This window comes from Agelaius phoeniceus, chromosome 6 (genome assembly GCF_051311805.1).
Source record: "Agelaius phoeniceus isolate bAgePho1 chromosome 6, bAgePho1.hap1, whole genome shotgun sequence".
In the NCBI taxonomy this organism is placed as follows: Eukaryota; Metazoa; Chordata; class Aves; order Passeriformes; family Icteridae; genus Agelaius; species Agelaius phoeniceus.
Window position 1 is genome coordinate 10,397,841 of NC_135270.1, and position 22,139 is coordinate 10,419,979.

At 54.9% G+C, this 22,139-nt stretch overlaps 4 protein-coding genes across 9 annotated transcripts in view; 2 read left to right on the top strand and 2 right to left on the bottom strand.

The window, feature by feature from the left end:
• MYRF (myelin regulatory factor) overlaps positions 1-11,176 on the top strand; it is a 52,759-nt gene extending 41,583 nt beyond the window's left edge. For 2 of the 5 annotated variants that reach the window (XM_077179682.1, XM_054634472.2), the window contains exons 13-27: positions 354-462; positions 882-991; positions 1,446-1,606; positions 2,034-2,106; positions 2,682-2,770; positions 3,102-3,170; positions 3,675-3,755; positions 4,879-4,964; positions 5,070-5,231; positions 5,920-6,198; positions 6,287-6,374; positions 6,663-6,737; positions 6,860-6,962; positions 7,520-7,594; positions 7,793-11,176. In XM_077179682.1, the coding sequence (XP_077035797.1) occupies positions 354-462; positions 882-991; positions 1,446-1,606; positions 2,034-2,106; positions 2,682-2,770; positions 3,102-3,170; positions 3,675-3,755; positions 4,879-4,964; positions 5,070-5,231; positions 5,920-6,198; positions 6,287-6,374; positions 6,663-6,737; positions 6,860-6,962; positions 7,520-7,594; positions 7,793-7,879 (1,647 nt within the window). In that variant the 3' untranslated portion in view covers positions 7,880-11,176. The remainder of the gene's footprint in view (positions 1-353; positions 463-881; positions 992-1,445; positions 1,607-2,033; positions 2,107-2,681; positions 2,771-3,101; positions 3,171-3,674; positions 3,756-4,878; positions 4,965-5,069; positions 5,232-5,919; positions 6,199-6,286; positions 6,375-6,662; positions 6,738-6,859; positions 6,963-7,519; positions 7,595-7,792) is intronic. The other 3 variants (XM_077179684.1, XM_077179685.1, XM_077179683.1) reach the window with 3 other exon arrangements.
• A 1,269-nt stretch (positions 11,177-12,445) lies between these two features.
• TMEM258 (transmembrane protein 258) lies at positions 12,446-13,198 on the bottom strand. The gene is made up of 3 exons (XM_054635553.2): positions 13,058-13,198; positions 12,856-12,965; positions 12,446-12,710 (listed from the first exon to the last, which is right to left on the bottom strand). Exons 1-3 carry the CDS (start codon positions 13,181-13,183, stop codon positions 12,584-12,586), a joined length of 363 nt encoding a protein of 120 aa, XP_054491528.1. The 5' UTR covers positions 13,184-13,198; the 3' UTR covers positions 12,446-12,583.
• FEN1 (flap structure-specific endonuclease 1) lies at positions 13,151-15,705 on the top strand. The gene is made up of 2 exons (XM_054634953.2): positions 13,151-13,249; positions 13,830-15,705. The coding sequence occupies exon 2, from the start codon at positions 13,831-13,833 to the stop codon at positions 14,989-14,991; it is 1,161 nt and encodes a 386-aa protein (XP_054490928.1). The 5' UTR covers positions 13,151-13,249; position 13,830; the 3' UTR covers positions 14,992-15,705.
• A 3,561-nt stretch (positions 15,706-19,266) lies between these two features.
• LOC129121569 (cobalamin binding intrinsic factor-like) lies at positions 19,267-21,317 on the bottom strand. 2 transcript variants are annotated; one of them, XM_077179692.1, is made up of 8 exons: positions 20,912-21,317; positions 20,668-20,811; positions 20,454-20,561; positions 20,202-20,368; positions 19,983-20,130; positions 19,668-19,806; positions 19,469-19,587; positions 19,267-19,385 (listed from the first exon to the last, which is right to left on the bottom strand). In XM_077179692.1, the coding sequence occupies exons 1-8, from the start codon at positions 21,282-21,284 to the stop codon at positions 19,324-19,326; spliced, it is 1,260 nt and encodes a 419-aa protein (XP_077035807.1). In that variant the 5' UTR covers positions 21,285-21,317; the 3' UTR covers positions 19,267-19,323. The 2 variants fall into 2 exon arrangements, with proteins under 2 accessions (XP_077035807.1, XP_054490881.2); XM_054634906.2 differs by having other exon boundaries at positions 20,454-20,579; positions 20,912-21,315.
• Positions 21,318-22,139: the final 822 nt, after the last annotated feature.

Sequence of the window (22,139 nt, forward strand, 5' to 3'; positions counted from 1 at the left end):
GGGCCTTGCCAGAGCCTGGGTGAGAGGCTTGGCTCTGCTCTGAATTCCTCTCTGCTGGATTTGCCTGTCCAGAAAAGCTGGATATAACCCTGTCAGCTGTTTTTGGGAACTGTCTCTTCCCTGTGTCTGGTTCTGCAAGGAGACTCAGTCTCCTGATTTCCCTATCCCTATCTTGTCCCCACCTGGATATTAACCCCCAATGTTTGTCCTTACAGCTGCTCAGAGCAGGGTTCAGGGCTATCTCCCAAAGGAATTCCCATGGGCCATAGTGGGTTGTCCTGCTTGGATGCAGAGTGATGGGGATTTGAGAAGCAATGTCCCATTGGGAATTCCATGTGCCTGTTTTGTCCCAGGTGGACACCACGGAGCAGCTGAAGCGGATCTCCAGGATGAGGCTGGTGCACTACAACTACAAACCTGAGTTTGCAGCCACGGTGGGCATTGACAGCACCTCTGAGACAGGTACATCCCCTGGGAATACACCTGTGAGACGGGAATGTCCCATGGGAATACGCCTCTGACACAGGAATGTCCCACAGGAATTCACTGCCTTTCCCAGGGGCTGGACCCAGCTCTGTGCCAGGGCATCCCCCAGGTGTGGGGTGGGCAAGAGGGGCCTTCTAACCTCCCAAATTAAGGAATCTAATGAAATGCCCTCTTTGGTGAGTGGGAGAGAAAGTGGCACTTCCCACAGGGAGAAGGTTTCTCCAAGTATGTTATGGTGGGGTGATGATCCCTATCCATAGAATTTGGGGAGCAGCCTTGTCTGACCATCCTCTGCCCTTGAGGGTCTCCAAGGAGCCGTGCACAGCTTGGAATGAGTATCCAGGGGGTGCAGGGTGATCCCATCCCACCCCACTGTTCCATCTCCACATCTCCAGGTGTCATTGCTCAGGAAGTGAAGGAGATTCTGCCGGAAGCTGTGAAGGACACTGGGGACCTGGTCTTTTCCAATGGGAAAACTCTGGAGAACTTCCTGGTGGTGAACAAGGTTGGTGGCAGCCAGGAGGCTGGGGAGGCTGCCTCGAGGGAATTGTGGAGCTGGATATGGGAGAGGGAAGGTGGGATGCCTGGGAAATGCTCCCAGATGAGTTTCAGACCTGGCTGGTCTTCCAGAAGTCGGGAGCAGCCCTGGGTGGATATCAGACACCAGCAGGGAGGAACCAGCCTGATGCTGGTGAAGTTTGGCAGCATCTCCCTCGGGAAGGGCTCCTTGTTGGCAGCTTCCTGCTGGGAGGCTCCCAGTCCTAATCTCCCCTTTCTAGATAAGATAAGGTGCTTATGTCAGGATAACCTGGAGCACCTGGTTTCCTGACCTTTCCCAACCTGTGGCTGCCTGGTTGTTGCTCTGGGAATCAAGGGGACAGTCTCCCATGGCACACATGGAGGGCATGGATCATCCAGGTCCAGGTGTGCCTCAGCCTGCTGGCCTGATTCCCTGGCAGGAGCGGATCTTCATGGAGAACGTGGGAGCCGTGAAGGAGCTGTGCAAGCTCACGGATAACCTGGAGACACGGATCGATGAGCTGGAAAGGTGGAGCCACAAGCTGGCCAAGCTCAAGAGGCTGGACAGCATGAAGTCAACTGTGAGCTCTGGAGCCTTCAGGTACCCATGGAGCCACAGGGAATGTCCCCTTTCATCCCAGGAAGTTCCAAGGGGAGGCTCAGATTGGGAACAGGGAGATGAGGAAGGACTGGGATGTTGGCTGGTGTTGCTTGGCCTGGAGTGGATTAAAGAGCTGAGCTTGAGGAGGTTTGGAATTCCCACAGGACCAACCCAGCAACACCCAGGATGAAATAGTCTCCATGTTTCCCTAAAGTCAGTGGCTTTGTCATGGCAAAGAGTTTCCCATGCTTCCAAAATCTCCTTCCTGACTCTGCTTATGCCAGTTTTGGGGCAAAGCACCAAAAGGGTTTGTGACTGTCACACCACAAAAACGTCTTTTCCCTCCCAGAAGTTCCCATTTTTGCCTTGGAATGGCTTGGAAAGCTATCCCTGCCCAGCTCAGCTCCATTCCTCCTTTTCCTTGCAGCCAAACTGGGAGCCAGTTCAGCCGGGCAGGAAGCGTGCCGCACAAAAAGAGACCCCACAAAGTCACCAGCAAGGTAAGGGATGGATCCCAAAGGAGCAGTGCCAGGAGCAGAGAAGGCTCAGGCTGGAGAAAAGGAGGATCAGGGGGAACCTCAGTGTCCACAAACTCCTGGAAGGAGGTTGGAGCCAGGAGGGTTCTGCTCCCTGCTTTATCCAAGAGGAAATGGCCCCAGGTTGTGCCAGGGGAGGGCTAGGCTGGATATTAGGGAAAATTTCTTCATGGGAAGGGCTGTGAGGCACTGGAGCGGGCTCCAGTGGTGGAGTCCCCATTGCTGGTGGGATTTAAAAACCCTGTGGATGTGGCACTTAGGAACATGGATTATTGGTGGCCTTGGCAGTGCTGGGGTTGGGGTTGGTCTCCATGATCCTAGGGGGCTTTTCCAAACACAGTTTTCCCATGATCTTCCTTTCTATCTCTTAATGAAGACATTAAATGACTTCTAAACTTGGGGAGTTGAGGATTTTCAGGGAGGCAGGAAGAGACCTCAGGATGGGCTGGGGGAGATCCGTGCAAGGACCAGAGCAGTGAGGGAGCTCTGCTGATCCAGGGGGTCCTGAATGAGCTGATCCAGGATTTTTTCCACCGCAGTCTCCGTCGGTTGTCCCGGAGCAGGCCTGCATCAGCCAGCGCTTCCTTCAGGGCACCATCATTGCCCTGGTCATCATCATGGCATTCAGGTGAGATCCCACTCCTGGCCTTCTGCATCCAGCTCATCCACTGGGACTGTGCCATCCATGGGGTGTGCAGAGAGGGGCTGTGGGTCTATGGCTTCTTCCAGAGAATCCTGGAATGCTTCAGGTTGGAAGAGACCTTAAAGTTTATCTGGTTCCAACCCCCTGCCATCAGCTGGGAACTTCCACTATCCCAGTTTGCTCCAGCCTGGCCTTGAACACTTCCAGGGATGGGGCATCCATCTCTCCTGGGCTGGAATCCCGTGGAAGGTGGATCGATCCCATGCCCTATCCTTGCTCCCCGCTCCTCCTCAGCCTGTCCTTCTCTCTTTTCCAGCGTGGTGTCCATGTCCACGCTCTACGTGCTGAGCCTGCGCAGCGAGGAGGATCTCGTGGACATCGATGGGTGGGTATTTCGGGAACCACTGGGAGGGATGAGGACACCTGGGAGCACAGAAACTGGGATTGCTGAGCACAGTTCCAGAGCTGCACACCCTGCCACGCACAGCCACGCGCCCCAGTCTGATGGTGGTTGAATTATCTGGTGCAAGAAGTGAGGAATGGAGAAGGAAAAGGGAATCTCTTTTTAGGATGTGCTGAATGTTCCTTGGATGCCTCCAGCTGAACTAAAACAGCCTCATCCGACTGGTGCAGCAGGGCTGGATCAGCTTTGGGAGCTTGCGTAACCTGATAATGAGTCTCTTTTTCTCCCTCTCTTTTCCCTCTCCCATTTTTCTCCCTCCTCTCCTCCTTACATTTCTCATCCAACCCTTTTTCCTTACACTTTGTCTTTGATTTCCCCATTTTTGTCTTTTCCTTCCCATTATCTTCCATACCCTCTGTGATTCCCTGTCCTCCTGGTCATCTTCCCACTTTCCTGCTCTCCTTGTCTCCCTGCACTGTCCTGTAGCTCCTTTGCTGTACCCACTGCCTGTCTCCTGGCCCTCTTTCGGCACGGGGGTCCCGGAATTCCGGTTGCTCTGTGTCCACGGTATGTGACTGTTTCATTATTTCATTATTTAATTCCTTCGTCCCTTCTTTTAATTCCTCTTTTTTTCCTGCACCACGAAAGGCCAAGAAACTGGAAACAGAGAAAGGGATGTGAGACTTCCAGTGGGATTGCAGGAGGAAGGGTTATGGGTCTTGTCAGGGAAGGGCAATTAGGAATAGGAGATGGAAAAATCAGTTAGTTGAAGGTTAAATAAAGAAATTGCATCCTGCAGGGAGAGCAGGAGCAAGATAAAACTGTAAGAAGGGATGAGGCAGTGGAGGAACTTCAGGGATAAGGGTTAGATTTAGACTGGGATGAAGGTAAAGCTCCAGAGGCTTGTGCCCATGTTCTCATTGAAGACTGGCATTGAGTCTCCTTTCACCTGGAAAAAAAAATCCCTCTATTTAGACAAATCTTGGAGATGACAAAGTGTTTTTTAAATTCCTCTAAATGAGTGAAGCTCTGTTAATCCCACAGAAACCTGGAGCGATGCTCAGGGACAGGTAAGACATGGACACAGGTGTCCAGAAGTGCTCCTTCTCCCAGGTCTGCAGAATGATTCCCTCCTTTTCCCGTCTCCCTAACCCTCACGAGATGCCTGTGGTGTCCTCAGCTCAGGTCTTGGATAGGTGCAGTGAAACACCTGGAATTCCATGGGATGAATTTGGGGGTGGGGGGATTGTGTGTGTTTCTGAGAAACAAGGTGAGGAACAGTCTGTCTTCAAGGAATAAGGGGCACATTCCTTAGGGAGTGGTGAGAGCTTGAAGCCTGTTGATTCCCAAGCACCTAAATCCACCCAGGAGACTCCTGATGGGAGTCAAATCCACCATGTACACCATGTTCTAGGGGGGTTGCTGGTGTCCTCTGAATCAGCTGGGACTTCTGCCTGCCAGACATGGAACAGCCACACCATTCCCTGTGGAATTTCTGAGCTCTCCGTGCTGTTTTCATGGCTCGTGTGCCTTTCTCCTGCCTTTCCCAGATCACTCTCTCCTCCTCCACATCTCCACTTACTCCATGTCCCCCTTCCCATCCTCCAGCTGCAGCCACTGTTCTCCCCACCTACAAGTGACCCCATTATCCACACCCGGTAGGTTTCCAGCATCTTTTCCTGCATTCCAGGTCAAGCCAGAACATTGACAAGACGCAGATCGTGCGATCCACGGCCACATCCAGCGGGGCCAGCAGCAGGACCCCCCCAGACCATGGTGGGTGATGGATTGGGATGGCTCTGGTGTCATGGAAGGGCTGCAGGACACCAGGTGCTGCTCCTGTTCCATCCTTTGACTTATTTATTCCCTGTGTCCCTGCAGTCCCAGATGAGACACATGGAGTGGCCCTTGGCGTTCCTGGTCGCGGTGTGCTGGCCTGTTTCAGCCCTCCCTGTTTTTCCACATGCTGCTCCATTGCTCCCACTGCCATCTCCTCCACTGTCCCCTCGGAGACCAGCCCTGCCCATGCCACCAACCGGACAGGTGAGGGCCAGCCCAGATTCCCAGAAATGCTGGGACATCTCCAAGGTTTGTGTCATGTCGTGTCCTCCTTGTGTTCCTTGTGAGAAGATCTCCTCAGTCTCCTCCAGGATGAACAATTCCAGCTCCTTCTCTCCTCCAGATCCTCTTTCCACTCCTTTGGAAGCTCTCTAATGGCCATACCCTTTCTATCCTTATCCTTGGATGTATCCTTTATGTCCTTCTGTGCCCATGTGATGCAGTTTGGATCCTGTTGCCAGGGGTGTGTGGGAGCTAAAAAGGATTTGGAGCTTCCCATGTTGCCAGCAAAAAGTCATGGGAAGCTACACCAGGCAGAGCTCATCTGAGCAGCCCTGCCTTGAGGTCTGACCTCGTTCCCTCCTCATTCCATCATCAGCTCCATCAGGCACAGAGGGAATGGAAGCACAGACTCCTGGAATGCTTTGGGTCAGAAGGGACCTTAAATCCCATCTGGTTCCACCCCTGCCATGGACAGGGAACCTTCCACTATTCCCAGGTAGCTCCAAGTCCTGTCCAGCCTGGCCTGGAACACTTCCAGGGATCCAGGGGCAGCCACAGCTTCTCTGGGCAACCTGGGGAGCATCAGGAGGTGACACGGGGACGGGAAGATCCCAGTGCTCCCAGCCTTTCTCTGCCTCTCAGCACAACCTTCTCTCCCATTTTTCCGCAGACCAAAGCCAGCCCTCCCTCCTGCCAGTGACAAATATCAAAGCCAAATCCAGGGGCATCACCGGGAAATCCGCCTCCTACACCAAGTGGCCAAAGACTCCTGACAGGTCTCAGAGCTTCGGCAGCCCCAATGCCAGCCCCTCCTCCCCCTTCTCCCACATCCAGGGCAAATCCAAGTACATCTCCAACCTCTCGCTCTCCCGCAGCAACTCCCGGCAGCAGCGCAGCCTCCGGCAGCCGGTGAGCGAGCGGCCCCGCACGGAGCAGCCCGGCACGGATGGTACGTGGATCCCAGCTTCTTTCTCTTCCAGCCTCGGGATTTTCCACCCTTTGCTGTTCCTAAACAGCGCCTGTTCTCTCCCTGCTAGGGCTGAGCCCGGTGCTGCAATCCATCCGGATCCTGGAGATCAACCTGGCCATCCATTCCCAGTACTGCGCCGCTGCTGACGCCTGCAGGTGAGCCAGAAGGGCTGGCTGGTGGCACTTTAGTGGGAGCAGCAAATAGGAAAATCTGGGAGTTTTTCCAAGATTTTCTTGGATGCTTCCTGCCATCACCTCTTGCTGCTCGATGGGAAGAGGAGCTGGTGCTCCCAGCTTTCCCTCAGGGGTTGTGTTTGGTGGTGGGCTCATCCTTGGGACATTGGGAAGTTTTTCCCTCTGAGCTCTCGGCCTGCCAGGGATTTTGAGTCCTGTCCTGACCTTCCCACAGCCTGGTGACATCTGATGTTCTTTCTGTGTTCCCAGGGCTGGGAATTTCAGCTACCGCATCCCTGTGAGCCAGCAGACAGCCGTGAACACCAACCTGACCCTGGAGATGAAGTGAGTGCCCATGGATCATGTCCTTTGGGAGCCCCTGGAGTGGCTGATGTGGCCATGGCGTCTCCATGGGAAAGGGACACTTGTTTTCCCTTCCACACCCTCATGGTGTCCTCTCTTCCCAGCTCCTCCTCCACTGTGTCCATCTCCCTTTGTGACCTTGTCTCCAGTGATCCCTGCCAGGACGCTGTGAGCAGGAACAGCTCCACTAACTCCACAGATGCACAGGTAGGGAAGGGAGAAGGGGACAGCTCACAAATTATACGTGGAATCACTGAGGTTGGAAAAGTCCAGCCATTCCCCCAGCACTGCCAAGGCCACCGTGTCCCCAGGTGCCACATCCACACAACTTTTAAATCCCTTCAGGAGTGAGGACTCCTCTGCTGTCCTGGGTAGCCCTTCCCATGAAGGAATTTTCCCTAATACCCAACTTAAACCTCCCCTGGCACAGCTTGAGGCCATTTCCTCTCATCCTGTCCTTTGTTCCCTGGGAGCAGAGCCTGATCCCACCTGGCTGCCCTCTCGGGTCAGGGAGTTATGCAGAACTTCCAGTAGGTCCATCTGGACCATCTCTACTTCCAGTAGAGCCAGAAGGTCCACCTGGAGTCTCCTTTCCTCCCGGCTGAGCCCCTCCAGCTCCCAGAGCCCTTCTTCATCCCACTTGTGCTCCAGGAGACATCCATGGGGTCACTTGACAGCACGAGGCTGTGGATTTCCTCACAGATCCAGCCTGGAGGCCACCCCCCAAGCTGATCCCTGACCAGCTGTTCCCCTTCCCTCCCCAGGACACCTCGCACCGCTGGCCCCTGGTGATGCTGTCCTTCCGGGAGTTTTCCTACCACTTCCGAGTGGCGCAGCCGGTGAGTACCCGCAGCTTGTCCAGGGCCACGTGGAAGGAGAGAAATGGGGGATTTATGAAATGTGGGGAATGCAGGAGCTTCCCACAGTCCTGTGGGTGGTAGGAGGATGATCTGTCCCTGCCCCAGCCCATAATCCAGGCAGAATTCCGCCCTTGGAGTAGCACCCCTCTCTCTCTAAGCTGCTTTTCCCGTTCCTAGGGCCGAGCTGACTGCAGCACTTCCCTGGAGCAGCTGGGACACCTCTTCACTGACTATTACTTCCAGTTCTACTGGCTCTGTGAGTGAGTCCCGGCAGCACCAGTGCCCTCTGCTCGGAGACAGGAGGGGAACTGGTGCCACTGGGAGCCTCCCGAATTCCCTGCTCCGCTGGCCCCCAGCCCCGCCTCATCCCCATGTCCTGCGGCAGCTCCGGAGCTGGAATGGTGATGGCTGGAGACACTGAAGCTCAGGACAGACAGGACCTAAAAGCCACCACCAGCCCTGTGGTGGCTCCCGGGGGGACCTCGCACCTATTCCCAGCATCCCACACCCCTCTCCTTCCCTTAGGGGGATGTTTGTGTCCTCCATCACTTCCCCCTCCCCTTCCAACACTGGATTTGGAAGCATCACACCGGACTGAGCGTGGACAGCTCTGCCACATCTCAGAGGGGTGCTCCTTCCATGGACAGGAGCCCCACCCGGTGCTCCCAGATGTCCCACATCAGTTCTTCACAACACTGGAATTGCTTCAACACTGGAGCCCTTTCCAAGAGCCAAACGCTGGAGTTTGGCCTGGAAAGGACGGCTGTGCCTGGACCTACTGGAAGTTCTACACTGGAGTTGCTGTTCCTTCTGCTTGGCCCAGGGCCACTTCCCACAGACTTCCCAGAGACTCCCAGACCTGCCAATGGACACGTTCCTCTAGGAACAACCGGAGAAGGAGCAGCTTCGACGTCATCCCCCCTCTTCTTTGTGCTCTTAAATCCCATATCCATGTGGGATATCCAGGTCTGGATGGATAAAACCCCCACTCAAGCTGCTGCTGAGGCCATGCCACACCTGGGGACACTTGTCCCCAAGCCAGGGGTGACAAATGACCAGCACTTACCCACATTCAGTGTGGTAGGATCCGTTTTTGTCCGCTCGGAAGCGGCGTGTGCGGAGCTGCCTGGTCAGCTCTGGAGCCAGTGCCAACCTCTGCCCAGATGTGCAGCACTGGCAAAGCCTGGAGTGCCCTGCAGAGCAAGGCCAAGTCCCTGGGAGCACCAGGATCTGTGTCCAGGCAGGATCTCGGTCTCAGGAGAGAGGTGGTGTTCTCCCAAAAGTTGGGATGGCAGCAGCTGCAGCCTGTCCCTGCCCTCACAGATCTATGCTGGGGGCATTTGGGATATTTTACTGTTACAAGTCCTTAAATTGCTAAACTACTGAATTCTTGTGGGGTTTAAGCCGTAAAAAAAAAAGAAACCAGGAATTTCCTTCTGGCCCCATTGAGCCATGTGTGTCCTGTGGGAAAGCCAAGTGGCTCCCTGTGCTTCCTCCTCCCCGTCCTGCTCCTTGTGCTACAGAGGAGTTGTCTGCATTCCTGGAGGCTCAGCCACCTCCAGGGTATTCCAAGATGGATTTCCCTGAGGAAACAAGTGAGGGGGGAATGCCACGTGCTGATCCTAAGGACATTCTAAAGCTGCTCTGGAAAAACAAAGATGGGTTTTATCCAGGTAAAGTGATGGTTCCTGGGCACATCTGGTTTTATCTCCCATCATCCCCCTCCTGAGCTTATCCCAACGAAGCAGCCCTGAAATTCCTGGTGATGTCACTTGGATTTGGCATCTGCCCCCAAGAACTGTTTGTAGGGAGGTTTCAAGGCCTGAATTATAGTTACTAAAATCCACTGAGTCCTGGGAAGCAGGGAATAGTGGGTGAGCCGGGCATTGCGAGCAGCCAAGCAGTTGGAAAACCCAGTTTTGGGAAGCTCAGTGGGACAACAGGACACCCCAAGGCCTGGGAATACCTATGCACAAGCAGGGGGGCTCCATGCTCAGCAGGATTCTCTGTTTTTCCCTAAAATTGGGAAGGAAACACCTGGATGTAGCTGAGTGCTTTTCCCTCCACCTGCCCTGAGTGGTTTTTCCTCGTTTTAAACTGGGAAGTGACTTCCTTGGCAGGTTTGTTGTTCCCTTGGCAATCAGTGGCCCAGGGTGGCACATCCTTCCTCAGGTGAGTGATGCTGAGCTGGGATAAAAGCTCCTGGAAGAGGAAACAGGGAATGTTGGGGGGGCCAGAGCCTGCAATCACCACCCCCCTCAGCCAAGACATTCCAGTACATTCCACCCCACTCCTGAGGGAAGGAATCAATCAGTGGTGGCCCAGGAGGAGTTGGGATCTCTCAGGTGTCCCCAGGATGCTCAGCCATGGGATTTAGGGAGATTCCCAACAAACCAAGTGCCTGGAAACATCTCTAGTGCCTTTTTCCTTACGGAACAGCCCCAAGGAACAGTGTTTTCCCCCATATATTCCCAAGTGCTGCCTCAGACATGGTGCCCAGGTGGTTTAACTGGGATGTGGCAATTCCTGGAGTGCCACAGCCAGCCCTACCCACATGGAGCTGGCAGCAATCCCTGGGATCAGGAGAGGACAGGGATTCAGGATGAAGTTTTTAGTGTCAATAGTACCTTATGTCTTAAAGTGGCACAGGTTGCCCAGAGAAGTTTTGGATGTTCCATCCCTGGAAGTGTTCCAGGACAGGTTGGATGGGTTTGGAGCTGCCTGGACTAGTGGAAGGTGTCCCTGCCCATGGCAGGGAGTGGGACTGAAAGGGCTTTAAGGTCCCTTCCCACCCAGACCATTCCAGGATTCCATTATAAAAATCATCCATCGGCTGCTGCCCAGCGAGGCAGCAACGAGCTCCAAAGGGGCTCAGAATTATAAAATGAAGGAGTCGTGGAATTGCTTCCAGGCCCGTGGAAACAGCTGTCTGCATGGATTTCCCCCCCAAAATGCATCTCTGCCCCTTCCCTGTCCCCAATCAGTACCAAGAGAGTTCACAATCAGGCCTTTCCCTGCGTGGGACGGAGGGAATTCTGAGCCCACCTCTCCAGCTTGGGGAAATCCCTCCCCATCCAGCGGCAAAGAGACATTCCTGGCTGGAAGGAAGACAAAAGGGTGGAGAACGAGGCTGTTTGGGAGTTGTTTCAAAAGCAAATTCCCAACTCTTCTGTCCTACTGTTGGAGCTTAAAGCCTGTAAATAGAGACTATGGCATCACTGGAAGAATTAAGGAAAAAAACACCACGTAAAGCACTAATTTTGTTGGTTTAAATGTTGCTGCCACAGCTTTAATCACTGTATTTTGCCAGCCAGTTCGTAGAGTTGCATTTGTAGCAGGTTATTATTGATTCCTGGTTTTTATTTGTGGGGAACAAGCGTGGTTTCCCTCTTTTCTTCCTGATTTATATTTATATTTTGCTGAATTTGAGGGCTGAGTTTCCGGATTCCCCGGATTTTTTTTTTTGTTTGTTTGTTTTGTTTTGCTTATTTAGACTTTGTTTTATGCTGGAGGTAAATGTGCCCATATGAATAAAATATATAAATACTGCTTTGTATCCAAGGATGGCTCCTGGTGCTTTCCTCCCTCCTTTCTGATGGAATAACTCAGGTGAATGGCTGTAAAGCTGACCACGGGATAGAGGAAATTCCAAGTCTTTAATCAGTGGAAGTTTCTGGATATGCCCAGTCAAGGTTCTTTGGAATGGGGATAAAAAGGAAAAAGGAAGGAGGAAAAAGAAAGGAAGAAGGGGAAAGAAATTAGGAAGGGAAAATGAGGGAAGCAGGAGAAAATGAAGAAAATAAGGAGGGAAAAGAAAGGTTAAATGGACAAAGGGAAAAGGAAAAAGAAAGCAGAAGGACAAAGAAAGGAGGAAGAGGAAAAAAGGAGGGGAAAATGAAGAAAGGAAGGAAAAAGAAAGGAAAAGGAAAACCTGCCTCTGATATCACATTGCTCACTTCAGAGGGCAGACTCAGGTCCAGAAGGATCCAAAAGTCCACGTAAGGAAATCTTCCTTCCCAAATAGGAAATCGGGGCTTGGATTTGTGATTTTGAAGTGGAATGGTTTGAAATCCGGTCTAAAATTCCAATCTGCCTCTTGCAGACATATAAATCAATTCCTTGTTTCTAGGCCAGGCAGTTAATTCAGGAATTAATGAAGGGCACATCCAGCACCACAAAACTCCTGGTTAGGGATGAGAACAGGCACAGCATTCCCAAAAGAAGGGTGAGGGGATGTGATGGCAAAGAGGGCTGAGGGATTAAAAGCAGATTTAGGATTCATTCTGCACAGCCTGGCTGCACCAGGACACAAGGTGGCACTGGAACACCTGTGACCACACACAGCACAGAAATCTGGGATAAAACACTGGCCACGTCCCAAAGTACCCAAGATCCCAAAGATCTTGTGCCAATATGGAGAAAGGGAGGCTCAGGAGGGACCTTTCCACTCTGCTCAACTCCATGACAGGAGTGTGCAGCCAGCTCCTTCTCCCAGGGAAAGTGACAGGACAAGAGGAAACAGCCTCAAGCTGCACCGGGGGAGGTTTAGGTTGGGCATTAGGAAAAATTCCTTCATGGAAAGGGTTTTAGAGCACTGGAACAGGCTCCAGAGGTGGAGTCCCCATCCCTGGAGGGATTCAAAAGCTGTGTGGCTGTGGCACTTGGGGACACGGGTTAGTGGTGGCCTTGGCAGTGCTGGAGGAGTGGTTGGACTGGGTGATCCTAGAGGGCTTTTCCAGCCTTAGACTTCCCATAATTCTACCCAAGCCCTTTGGAAAAGCCAGGTTAAAAAAAAAAAAAAAGGACAAACCAGCAGTCCCCAGGCAGGTGTGTCACAGAGCCACCTTTATTCACCTGTGGGTCACTGCCTGTCACAGACCACACCTGCTACAGGCGTTTTCTCGTTGAAATACAAAAGAAATATAAAAAGAGCTTTCCCGAATCCCCCATCCAGGCCCCCCTGGGGGTTCAGACGTAGATCCCGACCCAGAGCAGCAGGAACAGGACGCCGAAGCCCATGAACAGCGAGGCCACCAGCGAGATCAGCAGCTCCTTGTAGATGTCCCGGGTGTACTTGGTGGATGTCACCTCGTAGCTGCCAGGCCGGGGGTTAAGGTGATAAAACAGAGGCACAGCAAGGCGAGGGGACCCCCACCCGCTCCCCTGCCCCCGGGAATCAGGGCGATAATCCGGGACTGGAAGGCACCGCAAGGGGACCTTGCGCTCAGCCGCGGGGATACACGAAGAACCAGGCGGTGAAGAACATGCCGATGGCCAGCAGCACCACGGTGAGGTGCGGGAACACGGCCGGGTTCACCGGGCTCGTATATCTGCTCATCGCCTCCAGCTCCTGCGGGGACACGGCAGTGTTCAGCGGGGCCGGGCAGCCACCGGGCCGAGCCCCCTGTAGCAATCCCCGGTTCCCCCCATCCCCGCCCTCACCATGTCGCCGGTCCCTGCTGCGACACGTCGGCTCCGCTCCCGCCGCCGCACGTCCGCCCCCCTCTGCCGCCGGAAGTGGAAGTGAGGGCGGGAACGAGGCGCGGCGAGCGCGAGCCGCTTCCCCATTGGCCGGCGGCGGCTCCCGGCGGGCTCGGCGGCGGAGCGCGGGAGAGGCGGCGCGCGAGCGGCCGGGTAATGGCTGAGGGATAACGGGGGGATCTGAGGGGAAACGGGGGCTCTGAGGGGGAATGGCTGAGGGATAACGGGGATCTGAGGGGAAACGGGGGCTCTGAGGGGTAATGGCGTCTGAGGGGGAACGGCGATCTGATGGGAATCGGGAGCTCTGAGGCGGTAATGGCCACTGAGGGAGAACGGGGGCCCTGAAGGGGTAATGGCTGAGGGAAACGGAGGGTCTGAGACAGGCGGAAGAGGGGTTGATAGCAGGCCTGGGGAGTTTGGAAATAAGGAGATAAGACTGGGGAGCTTATGGGGTCTAGATGGTTGTAATGGTGGAGATAATCGAATTTTGGGGAGGGGGATTGGGATGGGAGGGGCAGAGGTTGGAAGGGGAGTAATGATGGGCCGAGAGGGAGTGTTGAGGGATAAGGGTGGCCTGAGGCAGGATTCGGGATGAGGGCTGCCAGTAGAGGCCGCAGCCCTTGGAGTGATGGTTTGCAGGGGAAGCACTGCCCTCTTTGCTTCCCCCTCCTTGGGTGGCCTAGCATTCCTCATGCAGAGCCCGCTCTCAACATCCCCCTTTTCCCTTCCCCAGGATGGGAATCCATGGCTTGGCCAAGCTTATTGCCGACGTGGCTCCTGGGGCCATCCGGGAGAACGACATCAAGTCCTACTTCGGCCGGAAAGTGGCCATCGACGCCTCCATGAGCATCTACCAGTTCCTGATCGCCGTGCGGCAGGGAGCTGACGTGCTCCAGAACGAGGACGGGGAGACCACCAGCCACCTGATGGGAATGTTCTACCGCACCATCCGCATGGTGGAGAACGGCATCAAGCCGGTGTACGTGTTCGACGGGAAGCCCCCACAGCTGAAATCCGGGGAGCTGGCCAAGCGCACGGAGCGCCGGGCCGAGGCGGAGAAGCACCTGCAGGAAGCGCAGGAGGCCGGGGAGGAGGAGAACATTGAGAAGTACAGCAAGAGGCTGGTCAAGGTGACCCCGCAGCACACGCAGGAGTGCAAGAAGCTGCTGACCCTGATGGGAATTCCCTACGTGGAGGCACCCGGCGAGGCCGAGGCCAGCTGTGCCGCCCTGGTGAAGGCTGGGAAGGTGTATGCCGCCGCCACGGAGGACATGGATTGCCTCACCTTCGGCAGCCCCGTGCTGATGCGGCACCTCACGGCCAGCGAGACCAAGAAGCTGCCCATCCAGGAGTTCCACCTGAACCGGATCCTGCAGGATTTGCAGCTGACCTGGGAGCAGTTTGTGGACCTGTGCATCCTGCTGGGCTGCGACTACTGCGGCAGCATCCGCGGCATCGGGCCGAAGCGCGCCGTGGAGCTCATCCGGGAGCACAAATCCATCGAGAGGATCGTGCAGCAGCTCGACACCAAGAAGTACCCCCTGCCTGAGAACTGGCTGCACAAGGAGGCCCAGAAGCTCTTCCTGGAGCCCGACGTGATCGATCCCGAGGCCGTGGAGCTGAAGTGGGGCGAGCCGGACGAGGAGCAGCTGGTGCAGTTCATGTGCGGGGAGAAGCAGTTCAACGAGGAGCGCATCCGCAACGGCGTCAAGAGGCTGAGCAAGAGCCGCCAGGGGAGCACCCAGGGCCGGCTTGACGACTTCTTCAAGGTCACCGGCTCCATCACCTCGGCCAAGCGCAAGGAGCCGGAGCCCAAGGGAGGGGCCAAGAAGAAAGCCAAGACCAACTCCAAGCCCAACGGCACCCCGGCCACAAAGAGTAAAAAGGCAAAGTAACCGCATCGGGCACCCACAGACCTCTGGGATTGGGTTTTTGGGGGGCTTAATGAGGAATTTTAGACTAATGACAGTTGTGTGTCAGTGCTGCGTGTTAGCAATGGGAAGGAATGGATGAGGCCAGCAGAATGGAGCAGTTTCTGGGCACAAACATGCCCAGATTTCAGAATTCCAAAGCTGAACAGCTCCAGAGCAGACTCAGGACAAGTTAGATTTCAGCCTGATCCCACCCACCCCAGAAAAGGTAGATGCAAGCAGAAACTGGAAAGATAGGAGCGGAAGGCAAGCTGGAATTGGGAAGGAGACTTCAAGTAATGAGGTAAAATTCTCCCTTTAAAGAGAGTTCGTTAAGGTTTTTCCTTCCCTTTTTGTGGTCACTCTCCTTATTCAAAACCCAGTTGTGATCCCAATTCCAGCAATGTCCTGGCCCTCTTTTAGTGTGTAATCCAGGGAAAGCTAAGCCCAGACTGCAGCTCTCCCAGCCTGAAATTTGCTTAGAAATGCTTAAAAATAAAAATATCCATAAGCCTAGAACTGCAGCCTCTTAGTCCCTGAATTCCAGAGGCATTTTTCCGTGTTGTACACACTTACAGGTCCCAGGATGGGAATTAAAACCTTTTATTTCTTATTTTATTCTGTATTTTCTATAGTGTTTTGCTTGTCAGAGCCATGGGATGGGTTTTGTTTTCAGAATAAAATTTGAACACAAAGACACTGTTTCTCTTTCTCCAGAGAAGTGGCTTAAACCGTGGTTATAAATGAAAATCCCAGTTTTAGAGGGAATTCTGTAACAGCCGAAAAACCATTCAGAGTCTGGAACACAAAGAATTCCAGTTTTGAGGTCTCTGGATGCTTCATAGACATCAAAATCCGTGAGTCTGCTCTTTGCCAGTTTGGACAATAAGAAACTGGCTTGTTTTGTGGGGAAATGAATCTTTAATATTTATTATGCATTAATCTTGCTAAAATTGGGGTTTATATTTCCTTGCTGTGGATTCTCTTGCATGTTTCAATCTATAATTGTTTTTTCCCCAGAAGTTTTTAAATTATTTCTCTTTTATCTTCAGATATCTTCATAGGTACGGGAATGGTTTTGTGGTGGAGGGATAAAAAATTATTTAAAAATAATAATATCTGAAAATAAGTCTGGGAAATTTACCAATTCTAAAAGCTGCTTTTCCACCACCCTCTCTCTACCTGGCGCTTCGTGGTATTTCACTCCATTTTTCCTCCATTTCTTATCCCAAGCAAAGATTCCCACTGCTTCTGACACTGACATTATTATTGATGAATTCCAGCTCCACTCTTTATCCTTGGAGCAAGTGCTGTGGGAAGCTAGGGATGCAGCAGAGCCAGTCGGAGAGGGCACGGGGGATCTGAGGCTCTCAGGTGTGGGCAGTCTCCCTGTGGGAAGACTGGAATACTTTTCCACCTTTCCCCCTTTCCCACCTCTTAGTTCTAATTAAATGAATTTTCAGCTTCTTCATCCCAGTTTTCCAGCTGGCTGGACCATGTCCCATGTGTTACCCACAGCATTCCCGCCCTGAATCCAAGCCCAATATGTGCCAGCTCCTGGGAAGAAAGGAACCCTGTCCCAGTGGAAAGCAGAACAGTGGGAACTCCCAGACAGCTTTTGGGGAAACCCTGAATTTATCCAGCAGGAAGAACGCTACGGAGTGTGCCAGCTGCTGCCACGAGCTGCATCCTGGATCCGTGACAGCCATCTCCTGAGAGCTCCCTTGCGTTCCCATTCCCGCTGGAGCCTCTTGTCCAGCGCTGCCCGGAGGGTTTTCTCCTGTGGCACTGCTGCAGCCTGGGAGCCGTGCATCGGGCACCGGCGGCTCAGGGACACTGGCTGCTGGGAATGCTTTGCTGGAATGGCTTGGCCTCCCAGTTGTATTTCCAGGCTTTTCATGGCTGTGGGTACCTGGTGAGTTCTGTGGATAGCCACGGCTCCGAGGCAGCAGGGAGACCTGTCCATGTGGGCTCCTCCATCTGGAGTCCAGCAGATCTCATGGAGGCTCTGGCAGGGATGGAGACCTTTGCTATAAATATCCCAGGTGGGGGGATCTTCCTTAGCCTCATCCTCCACAGCCAACTCCAGGGACCATTCCTGACACGGGGACACCTGCCTTTGCTGCCGGAGCCTCTTGTCCAGCAGCGTGCGGAGAGTCTGCCCAGACGGCTCCACTGCAGGATCCTGGGAGCCATGGATTGGGCACCGGCGGCTCCAGGACACTTCCACTTGCTTCTTGGCAGGAACAGGCCAGGTTCCAGTTGGAGCACAACACAGGTCACAGAGGGTCTGGATGGGATTGGAGGAGCCTTTCCGAGGGATCGACATCCTTGGAAGAGGGGAGGATCTCAACCAGCGTCGGGTTTTGTGGAGGACTGAGCCTTTCCCAGCGGCAGATGTTTTCCGACAGATCAGGGATCTTGTTGGGCTCCCGGAGGGCTGGGGGCTCTCAGAGGAGCTGGAGGAGCTGGAGGAGGAGCAGCAGGGCAGGTGGCCTTGCTCCAGCAGCTGCTCCAGATCCTCCCACGACAGCTGCCACATCTCCGAGTCCCGCGGGAAGGACACCTCGGGCCACAGCGGCGTCACCAGGTCCTGCAGCTCCCGCGCCGCTGTCACACAGGGGGTGCAGCAGGGGCCGCAGCCGCAGGGGATGTACAGGGGGCTCTCGGGGACAGCCGGGCCCTGGGGAGGGGCCTCCTCAGCCCGGGGGGCACCGGGAGCCCCCGGGGCCGCTCGGCAGCACCGTGACACCCTGGCCCGGCTCCCGAGGCGCTTCCGCACCTTCCAAATGCGGGTGGCCAGCAGGATGGCCGTACTGGCCACCAGCAGGACGAGCGAGGGGAGCAGGAAACTCATGGCTTCATCCGTGTCCCATCGTGGCCGCACTGGGAGCCAGGGGTGATGGCACGTGTCCTGTAGAGACAGCGTGCTGATGTCACAGTGCTGCGGGTGGGACACCTGTGTGACATCACAGCCCCGCATCGCCCCAGCGCTCACGGCCCCAGGGCACCCCAGCGCTTCCAGGGGTGAGAGGCTCCATGTGGGCACTGGTGGCCCTCTGGAGCAGAACAGATGGAAAGATTCTCAGGCAAGTCGGACACAGTGACGAGGAGGATGATGGTCTCACCTCCTGGCTGACAGAGCTGGGGACATGGATTGTCCCATGGGACACTGCAAGGTGCTGCAGGAGGAAAAGCTTTTCTCAGTAACCACCAACCCATGTCTGTGTTATCCACAGCATTCCCATCTTTCCAAGCCCAGGGCTGTGCCACACACTGTGAAGAAAATGAACCCTGTGAATCCTACTAAAAGCAAACAACCAAAGCACTGAGCAGCATAAGTGTTTTCTGTGGAGCGTGTTGGTGATGGAGAACTGCATCAAGATGGGATTTATCAGGGGGGAGAGGGGCAGACTGGGTACCCAGGACATCCCGTGTGGCACAGGGCAGGAATGTCATCTCCAGTGGAACACGTGATATCCTACACCAGCTGTGGCACTTCCACATGGTACCAGCATATCTGTGTGGTCACAGAAGGACATGGAGGGTGGCACGATCACCATGGGTTGAGTCTGACTGGTTTGATGTCTGGGATAAATCCACGTGTACTGGAGATGATGGAAGGTGGTAGATGCTGGTTCTTAGGCTGTTGGGAAGAGTTTGGATCCCATCCCTCCCAGCTCCTGGAGACAGTGTCTGTGGAACCACGGAATGGTTTGGGTGGGAAGGGTCCAGCTGGGAGCAGGTCCAGGCTGAAGGTCTGGCTGGACAAGGCCCAGTGGGAGTAGGGAATGGGGCTGGCTGGAGAGCAGTTGGGACCCAACTGGGAGGTGCTGGTGACTCCTGGCCAGAGATGGAGTCACAGAATTGAGATTAGGATCAGCTGCAACCCCAGGCCACCACCTGCGGATATCCGGGGGGGAAATTCAACTGTTGGCCTGAGGCTGGTGCTAACTGGGGTTGTAATAATCAAATGGAGATAATTGCATCTGGTTCATGCCATGAGAGCTTGTGTGGGCATCAGAATAGGTTGAACTGAAGCACAGCAATGTGCCTGGAGCAACAAGCCCGTGGCTGCTGGGGAAAGGCTCTGTGGATGTCCAAGAGGGAATTGACTCCATGGAGTTTGGGTGAGGCTGTGCTTGTTCATGGTGCTGGGGAAGAGAAGGAGCGGAGCTGAGCTCGTGGAATTAAGCCGGAAGGAAGACAGAAGGGATGTGAGCTATGTTATCTCCCAGAGACACACACACACACAGAGGAACATGCTGGAATGTCACTTTATTGTTCCATGGAGGGGGCCAGGGTGTCTTGGTGGCATCAGTAGGTGCTGAAGATGGCCTGGATGTGCTCCCAGTTTTTTGGTTTGTAGGTGCCAACCCCTGCAGCAGAGGGATGTGTGAGGCTGGGACATGGAGGTCCCCAAGCACAGCCCCTTGTGCCCCACACTCCCCTGGGTGCTCACCTTCCTGGAGGGGACTCCAGCAGCTGAAGAACTGCCAGTAGGTCCTTTCGGTTTCATTGCCAGCCAGCCCGTGGATGGAGGTCACAAAGGGACCCCAGGATGTCTTCTTTGTCTTGAACCTGCCAGCAAAGGGAGTGAGCTCAGAGCTGGGTGTGGGGATGCAAACACTTCCCCTTCTCTCCCAGCCTCTGGCTCTCACCAAAAGTTGTCAGGTTTCTCATTCCTTGCCACCTTCATCACCTGGAGCAGCTTGGAGTTATCTGGGACACACACCGAGGTGGAGTAGTGGAAGTAATTCTTCAGCGTGTTGGTGATGGAGAACTGCACCGTGATGGAAGCTGCGGGTGGGGAGAAGGGCAGGGTGGGCACCTGGCACAGCCCGCCTGGCATAGGGCAGGAGTGTCACCCCCACGGGGTCAGCTCCAGGTTGGAATTGCAGTTGTCCCCAGCACTGGAGACAGGGGCAGCTGTTGGCGTGGGGACATTCCGGTGGTGGCAGCACAGCCCCACCCACCTGCGTTCAGGTATGACTTGCCCACCAGGGGAGGCAGCACCTGGGCTATGGCCATGGGCTGTTGGTAGTCGTGGTTGTAGACCACGCTGAAGGCCTGGGCACGGTCCCACTTCCGAGGCGCGTAAAACTCACTCGAGGTCTCCAGAGCCTGTGGAAGAGGTGGAATGTGGCACAAGCAGCCTGGGAGCGGAACTGTGACCCCAGAGCCCCTGTCCATACCTGCAGGGCCAGGCCCATGCTGTAGATATTCCCAATCATGCCCTTGTGCCTTTCTTGCTCATCCAGAAAATCGTTGGTCACCGCCTTTAGTGCATCATGGATCAGATGCGGCTTGTCCGTGTGGTTGTAGGCGCACACCAGCGCCAGCACCGCCATGACCCGTGTGTCTGTGGGACCCCAGTGTCACTGTCAGCGCCCCGGAGACACCTCTGGGAGTGGAGGGGGCACAGCAGGGCTGGAGGATTCCCTTACCCACATCGGGGGAGCTCTTATGTTTCAGCAACTCCTCGGCCACAGCCTTGACTGCATCTTGGTAGTCATATTCCTTCACCAGGCACAGGGCCAGGATGTCCAGGCTCTCTGTGTACCAGGTGATCACTGCAAGGCAAAGAGGGGGGAGCTGATGGGGTGCAGTGAGGGTGACACCCCCCAGTCCCCCCAGTCCTTCCCTCACATCCCTGTGTACCGTTTTTGCTTATCTCCTCATTCATTTTCTGCTTCAGGATGGGGATCAGGTTGATAGTCTTCCCCCTGGCATGGACACATCGGGGGTCCTGGCAGGAGGAGAGGAGGGCGAGGACGTACAGAGCCACTTGTCCCGAGGTCAGGTCTGTGGGGACAAGAGGACAGAGTGGTGGGATGGGATGTGGGGTCTGCTGGGATCAGGTACACCCCCTCCCCTGCTCTGGGTTCTCCTCTCCCTTCCCCACCTGTCTGGGCTCTCTCCACTGCATCCTTCTTGATCTCCTGGAGCAGCCAGTTGTGGACATGGCCGTGGGTGGCTCCAGCCAAGTTCATGGCCAGCAGGATGCTGGGATTCGGTGGCTCGTCAAACTTGACGGATTTCTCCATGCGCTGCAGCAGCTTCTGGACCAGGCGGTCATGGGTGACTGTAGCCTGGCACCCCTCTGCCACTGAGGGCAGGTCACCAGGAGCCCTGTGCATCATCCACTCGTCCCTGTGCAGTGTCACCGGTCTGTCCGCGGTGCCACTGCAGGAGGAGTGACACTCGCTGCAGCCCTGCGTGACCGTGGCACTTGCCAGGGCCAGCAGGACTGCCATGCTGTAAGCCATACTGGGCATCCTCTGGCCTCAGAAGAGCTGATCCACTCAGGGCAGCAGAGGCCGGCAGGCACTCATCTCTCCAGCTGTGCCCTCTGCTTTTATCTGCTCCTGGTGCCATCCTGTGCTCACTGCCCACCCTCACTTCCTGTGGCACTTCCGCATGATGCCAGCCTATCTGTGTGGTCACGGAAGGACCTGGAGGGTGGCACAATCACCATGGGTTGAGTCAGACAGGATGCTCCTGTGTGACTGGTTTGATATCTGGGATAAATCCACATGTACTGGAGATTGTGAAAGGTGGTGGTTGCTGATTTTTGCTGTTGGGAGGAGTTTGGATCCCATCCCTCCCAGCTCCTTCTGGAGACAGTGTCTGGAACCACGGAATGGTTTGGGTGGGAAGGGTCCAGCTGGGAGCAGGTCCAGGCTGAAGGTCTGGCTGGACAAGGCCCAGTGGGAGTAGGGAATCGGGCTGGCTGGAGAGCAGCTGGTACCCAACTGGGAGGTGCTGGTGACTCCTGGCCAGAGATGGAGTCACAGAATCGAGATTAGGATCAGCTGCAACCCCAGGCCACCACCTGCGGATATCCGGGGGGGAAATGCAACTGCTGGCCTGAGGCTGGTGCTAACTGGGGTTGTAATAATCAAATGGAGATAATTGCATCTGGTTCATGCCATGAGAGCTTGTGTGGGCATCAGAATAGGTTGAACTGAAGCACAGCAATGTGCCTGGAGCAACAAGCCCGTGGCTGCTGGGGAAAGGCTTTGTGGATGTCCAAGAGGGAATTGACTCCATGGAGTTTGGGTGAGGCTGTGCTTGTGCGTGGTGCTGGGGAAGAGAAGGAGTGGAGCTGGAATTAAGCCGGAAGGAAGACA